Raw genomic sequence first — 7,445 nt, 5'->3', positions numbered from 1 at the left:
ACAGGAAAAAAAATTAAAATAATAAGAAAGCAAAATCTTTCAATCTTTTATTTATATTTATATATATTTTCTCAACTGAGAATCATTTATACCTCTTTCATATCGACAAGGAACGCCAGAGTACTAACATTGTTGCTGATATTTTTTTTTTTAATTCCTTTATTTGAAAAACCTATATTCATATCGTAATATCTATACAATGCAATACATAATACATACTTATATAACTAAATCGCTCATTACATTTATCATTTGCACAAATAGATATTATTTTTTTGCTTTTGTTATATAATTGCAACACCATTCGCAGCAGGTTTTTTAAAGTTTATCTTGGCAAACTCCTTTATTTCCAAGGCATCGAAGCTATGAACAAGAATTTTTTCATAATTCATATCAAATGTAAATGTAAAACTTCCCGACATCTCTTTACCTTCAGTACTCCAAATCAATTTCAATTCATGATCGATTTTAGAAATTTTTTTCAAAAATGATGATTTTGCAACGATGTGTTAGGGTACTATTTAAAACAAATCGTAGGCCATTCATGACTGTTATATACTTTAAATATCCCTTAATGATATTTGAATCATTGAAGACTCGTAGTTTAACATCCCGTGATAAATAACTACGTTGAATATTTTCTCTAAACAAGTTCGGTACACCATCATTGATAAGATATTGTGAGATTTTTTCTTTATTCAATTGGATTTCACTATTAGTTAAAAAATTTCTTTTCCAGTAACATTGATTTAAATATAATAGTGAGGATCGATAGTGAGGTTTTATCATTAACTTAAACATATTGCTGTTGCTATTATTTTTTTATCAAATAGTTCGCATTTGAGCTAAAGGCGCTATGGATGGAATTCACCCTATTGTCCTTTTTGACCGCAAAAGACCTCTTGAGATCTCTAGTTTTAAATACACTGCATCTATTCATAGGCTAAACATGTTACTACTAAGTTTCGCTGAGGTTCCTTCCCTAATGATGTACTTAGTGGTTGACCCTTGGAATATTAGGGGTTTTTTCCAAGTTTTTCCTCCGTCTATCAAACTAATTTGTTGATCCGAAATATTATAGACACAAGATTGATTGAGACATTTGCTTTTTTAGGTATCTCTTTGAATTGATGATTACTTATATTTATCCTTATAAATATCCTTATAAATCTACACCACCATATCTTCCATGGTTTCATCTAATTGTATTATATGGAAGTATTCATGGAGTTCTCCAGTTTCCTACTGTCTCTAGCCGGTTTCTTATTGACTTGGTCTTGTCACATGATTAATACAGAGAAACATCCGTAGCGTTTATTTCTCACGGGTTTCCTTAGCCTTATTGTTTTTTTGTATTAAAAATACGCACGGTCAAAAATTCGCAACCCTTCTGGGCCATACTCTACTTTTCTTGTATATCATTTCAAATTTTGATATTTTCGTCTTAGAGGGTAGTTACTCTTCTTTGCTTTTTTTGCCGTCTGAAAATTTGTTCAAGGTTGGCAAAAAACAAAATGAACGTGAAAATTCAAGAAGGAAGTTTTGAAAAAAATAAAATTAAAGTTTCATTACTATACTTTTCTTATAAAGAAGAAAGCGGTTCCTCGTCTATTTTGTAGTTCTTTTTTTTTTCCATCTTGATTTATTTAAAGTTCAGTATAATTCTTATATTAGTTTTTTTTTATATCAGTTACTGTTGCAGAGCTAAAGACCACATATATATATATTTGTATATATATCGGAACCACACGATAAATAGGTCAAGGACATTCGCCATACTTTATTTTCTTTTAATTTTTTTTCCTTCTTCATTTGATAATTTAATCAATTAATTTTCCATTATTTTTTCAAAAAGAATATTTCTGAAAACGTTAAGATTATTACAACTAAAGATAATATAATCTTCAAAAGAAAAAGAAAAAATTCTCTAATAACTAACACAAAAAAACCATAGACAATTAATCTGTTTTTCTTTTTTGCATATCACACATTAATTAGCCATGTCTTCTCAAATCTTTTTAAAGACAAGTCAAGATATTGAATTATTCTCTGGTTACCCAGAATTTAAACAAATTGCTACCAACACAGCTACTACTCCCGAAGAAGAACCTGCCGCCAAACAAGATGACGATGAAGTAGTTCCAGAATCTCGTAACAAGAGATCTATCGTTGCCTCAGTCTTATCTCCATGTGGTAGATACATTGCCTATTCCAAAAAAGATTATGTATTCATCATGACTGGTAAAGATTTTGAAATTGAATATTATAAATTGAAACTATCTAGTGTTTATGATTTAAAATTCTCTCCAAGTGGGAATTTCTTATCTACATGGCAAAGAATCTCCTCTGTTGATACTAAACCTCAAAATGCAAAGATTTGGTATTTGAATCCTAAACAAAAAGCTGATGAAGAATTAAATCTAGTATATGAATATGGTGCCAACTCTCAAAACGGTTGGTCTTTACAATTTTCTAAATTGGATAATTTTATTATCAAACAAGTTAATAAGCAATTAAGAATCGTTAAAGTCGATTTAACTAATAAGGACAAAGAAATTAAATTCGATTTTGAAAAGCCTTATGCTGTATTAAAGCAAGAAGAATCTAAACAATTTTTTGGTACATATTTAATTTCTCCATCTGAAAACCCAACCATTTGTACTTTTACACCTGAAAAAGCTGGTAAACCAGCTCATTTGACCATTTGGCCAATCACAGAAGGTGTTATCACCAAGAAGATTACTACAAAGACTTTTTTCAAAGCTGATTCATGTCAATTGAAATGGAACCCAATGGGTAACGCTATTTTATGTGTTGCCACCACTGATTTTGATTCTTCTAACCAATCATATTATGGTGAAAATACTTTATATCTATTAACTTTCCAAGGTGTTAATGGTACTTTAGGTGGTAATTCTATTAGAGTCTCATTATCCAAAGATGGTCCAATCCATGATTTTACATGGTCTCCAACCTCTAGACAATTTGGTGTGGTTCATGGTTTTATGCCAGCTACTGTTACATTTTTTGATATACGAGGTAATGTTGTTCATAGTTTGGTGGATCAACCAAAGAATACATTATCGTTTTCTCCAAGTGGTAGATACATCTTGATTGCCGGTTTTGGTAATTTACAAGGTTCCATTGAAATATTAGATAGACATGATAAATTCAAAAGTATCACCAAATTTACTGCATCCAACACATCTGTTTGTGATTGGTCTCCAGGTGGTGAATTCATCTTGACTGCTACTCTATCTCCAAGATTAAGAGTCGACAATTCCATTCATGTCTGGCATGTATCTGGTAAATTAATTTATACCAGACCTTACAAAGAACTATTGAAGGCCTCATGGCGTCCTAATTTAATCAACAAGAACGGTGCAGTAGAAGATGTTCATGACCCAGTCATTACCAATGTCCAAAAAGATTTGATAATCCATGAAACCGCAGAAAAAGCTCTAGCTAAACAAAAGGAATTAGCGGCCAAGAATCTACTGAAAAGTAAAGACTCTAGCTCCAGCTTAAACGGTAATGGTACAAACTCTACCAGTAACGGTAACTCTGGTAGTAGTAGTTCCGGTGGTGCTTATAGACCGCCACATGCCCGTAAGACTGGTAGAACTATTCCAGGCTTGACAAGAGATTCTTCTAATGGTAGTTCTAGTAGCACCAATAGTAGTGGTACTAAGACTGTTCCAGGTATGACTCGTCAAGTACCAGGTATGGCACCAACTAATAATAACAAAGAAAGTAAATCTGCCTCTAAGAACCGTAAGAGACGTAATAACAAGAAAGAAGAAACCGATGGTGCTTCTAAGACAGCTAATGCACCTGTACTTAATAAAGAAACTTCTCCAGAAGAAAGAAAAATGCGTTCTCTATTGAAGAAACTAAGAGCTATTCAAAATTTAAAAGAAAGACAAGCAAACGGAGACAAACTAGAGGACACCCAAGTCCAAAAGATTGGTACCGAATCTAAAGTCATGGAAGAACTGAAGTTCTTGGGATGGTCCGAAGATGACCAAGCCAAGGCATGAGCATGTGACCTCTTTTTCCTCATTTTTTTGCCGCCATATATATACCGAATGCATGTGGTCACCTGATCATCTTACTTTTGCTTTGGCCAGATCTCGTCCAATACATGCATGACATATAGCTAGTACATACGCCCTTATATATCGAACAAGCATCATCCATTATATAACCTTGAACTTTACCAGAGTTGGAACTACCCGCGATCAAAAATTACCATCGGAGTTCAGTCCTTTTACAGTCAGCCGCCTCAAATATCCACATTCGGTAGCAGCTCGTGACCAGCCGTGCCACATTACCGCCACACTTTTGCCACACTTTCACCACTGTTGCTAAGAAAACTGCGTACCAATAATATTTTAAACACATGCCCCGGACAATCCAGGTAACCCCGGACAATCACGAATGTCTGGCTGGCTATTTTAGGTTCTCTACTGATATCTCTGTCCTTATCTGAAATCTCCGTAAGCGGAACAAATGCCCACATATACATAGTCCCAAATTAGTAGTCATTTGATTCTTCAGGCCTACGCCACTACCGTGACTCTCGGTCAAATTCTCGTGGTGGGGAGTTTTAGAGCCATGGTAATAGGCCCCGCAATTGTCCGGCACGTGACTGGTCAGCGCCACAATGTGCGGCTGAGCGGGGCCCAGAGAAGGATGATGACATAGAAACGACGTATATCATATTACCTGTGAATAATTAAATAAAAAAGGTGTAGGAATTCTATTATTGTTAGAGAAGAGCTTTAGTACGGAAGGTATTACACAGATCAGTGGATTATTAGATGGCAAAGAAAAATTAAATTATTTTTTGTCTTTTTTATATTATTTCATATGGCATGTCTATACAATAGTATAATTATTTTCTCGATGATTATTAATATCAGAAATAGTATAAAAGACAATATATATTCTTGAATTAAGGTAAATTGTCTCTCTTTCCAATGTTTCTTTGTTGTCAAGGGAGACAGATAAACAAGCATTCTAAAATAAAATACTAGTTTATAAATGGCTGTGAAAAATATTTTTAATGCGAACGTTTTTGCTAAACGCTCAGCCTCTTCATCAGCATCATTATCATCATCGAAATCATTCGATGCTGTAGGAGATTCCAAATCAGTACAGTCGTTTGAGAGTAATGAAATAACCGATGTGGAACAAGGCCAACAGTTTGCTACCCAAATAGATAGAGGTGATAAAAGATTAGGTTTAGTGTCATGTATATTGCTGATTTGTAATAGAATGTTAGGGACAGGTGTATTTGCTGTCTCCTCCCAAATTTATACGTTATGTGGCTCTGTAGGTCTTTCGCTGATCATGTGGGCCGTTGGTGCAATCATTTCATTAGCTGGGTTGTATGTGTTTATGGAATTTGGTACTGCTATTCCAAGGAATGGTGGTGAAAAAAATTATTTAGAAATGATCTTTAAGAAACCAAAATTTTTTGTCACATCTATGTATGCAGCTTATGTGTTTTTCTTGGGTTGGGCAGCTGGTAATTCAATTAATACCGCAGTCATGTTTTTGACCGCAGCAGATACAGAAATTACCAAATGGAACCAAAGAGGTATTGCCGTGGCGGTTATTGGGTTTGCCTTTATTGTCAACTCAATAAATGTGAAATTAGGTATCTATATTCAAAACGTCTTGGGGGTTTTCAAAATTGTTATTGTGCTTTTCATCTCAATTACAGGTTGGGTAGCTCTTGGTGGTGGCTTGAAACATGGTTATCACACTGATAATTTCCATCATGCATTCGAAAGTACTGAAAAAGTAACCGCCTATGGGATTGTCAATGCCTTGTATAACGTTATTTGGTCATTTGTGGGTTATTCAAACGTCAATTATGCCTTGGGGGAAGTTAAAAACCCTGTTCGTAGTTTGAAAATCGCTGGTCCCTTCTCATTGATATTCCTAGCAATTATATATATATTTGTTAACATTGCCTATTTCGCAGTAGTACCAAAGGATAAATTGATCTCATCAAAATTAATCTTAGCTGCAGAATTCTTTGATATTGTATTTGGTGCTTCAGGTAAAAAAGCTGCTGCTGCTATTGTAGGATTGAGTGCCTTGGGGAATGTTTTGTCTGTTATATTTTCACAAGGGCGTATTATTCAACAATTGGGCCGTGAAGGTATCTTACCTTTCTCTAATTTCTTTGCCACTTCAAAACCTTTTAATTCTCCAACAGTGGGTCTTTTCCAACATTTCATTGTTTGTATGGTGACAATTTTGGCTCCTCCTCCAGGCGATGCGTATAATTTCATCATGAATTTAATCTCCTATCCAATGAATATCGTTAACTTCTTTGTTTCTTCAGGATTATTATATATCTATTACCAAAGACGTAAGGGAAAGATTGAATGGAATCCACCAATCACTGCTGGTCCTATAGTTGCAGGTTTCTTCAGTTTAGCTAACATTTACTTGATTGTTGCTCCTTATATCCCACCATCTCATGGTCAGTCAGTTTATAAGAGTTTACCTTATTGGATTCATTGTGTTGTGGCTTGGGCCGTCTTTGCCGTGGGTGGTATCTACTATTGTGTATGGGCTCAAATCTTACCAAGATGGGGACACTACAAGCTGGACTCTACAGAGGTACTTGGTGAGGATGGTTTCTGGAGAACTCAAATAATAAAGGTTTATGACGATGAAAAGGAAGAAATTGAAATTAGTGATGCTAACGATAATAGAAGTGTGTCTGAAGAGATTATCAATATTTCAACAACAGAGAAAAATACAACTTCCCTTACTCATCATTTTGGAAGTCATCCTGATGGTAAAGACTTGGGCTATGTGGAAACACTAAATAACAAGAATTTGGAATATGAAGACGATAATCAAAGCGTGAAAGAAGATATCAAAGAGCAAATGATAACGTATAGAACAGACGACAATAATTCTACATAAGCATTACAAACATCTTCATAATTATCGAACCTTCATTCGTTTTATTTGCATTCATCTGTCTAACTTTATTTTAGTAATAAACTTTAATTCACCATCCTTTATCTTCCATTAATATTCAGTCTTATATACGTACTTTATACAACTTTTACTTCGTTTAATAATTAGTATTCCATTTTTATAATTATTTTTACTAATCAAACAAACGCTTTGATGAACTTTTTTGTAATACTTTTTTTTTACCCTTACGCTCTTATACCCCAAAGTTCTCAGCGGTTAACTTTTTTTTCAGGAGCACGTGCCAAATTTGGTATTTTTCCCGCAGGTGTTACCCTCCTCGCATGAAAAATCTGCCCCGTTTCTTCGCATATAATCAAGATTGGAAAAAAGATAATGCGAAGCCAAAAATTCAAAATTCAAAAATTCAAAATTCAAAATTCGAAATTCAAAATAAATCTACGATACGGAAGCGTATAATTCTAAAAAAATAAAAT

The 7,445-nt window shown here is 34.1% G+C and overlaps 2 protein-coding genes across 2 annotated transcripts; both read left to right on the top strand.

Annotated features, from left to right (window-relative positions):
- Positions 1-2,000: 2,000 nt before the first annotated feature.
- Positions 2,001-4,040, top strand: TBLA0A08350 (translation initiation factor 2A; the record flags this gene model as incomplete). The annotated part of the gene is made up of 1 exon (XM_004178095.1): positions 2,001-4,040. The coding sequence occupies one exon, from the start codon at positions 2,001-2,003 to the stop codon at positions 4,038-4,040; it is 2,040 nt and encodes a 679-aa protein (XP_004178143.1).
- A 1,006-nt stretch (positions 4,041-5,046) lies between these two features.
- On the top strand, positions 5,047-6,954 carry MUP1 (Mup1p; the record flags this gene model as incomplete). The annotated part of the gene is made up of 1 exon (XM_004178094.1): positions 5,047-6,954. The coding sequence occupies one exon, from the start codon at positions 5,047-5,049 to the stop codon at positions 6,952-6,954; it is 1,908 nt and encodes a 635-aa protein (XP_004178142.1).
- Between the last annotated feature and the right edge of the window lie 491 nt (positions 6,955-7,445).

The sequence above is a fragment of the Henningerozyma blattae genome, chromosome 1 (assembly GCF_000315915.1).
Source record: "Henningerozyma blattae CBS 6284 chromosome 1, complete genome".
NCBI lineage: Eukaryota > Fungi > Ascomycota > Saccharomycetes > Saccharomycetales > Saccharomycetaceae > Henningerozyma > Henningerozyma blattae.
This window is presented reverse-complemented; position numbering and strand designations above follow the sequence as displayed.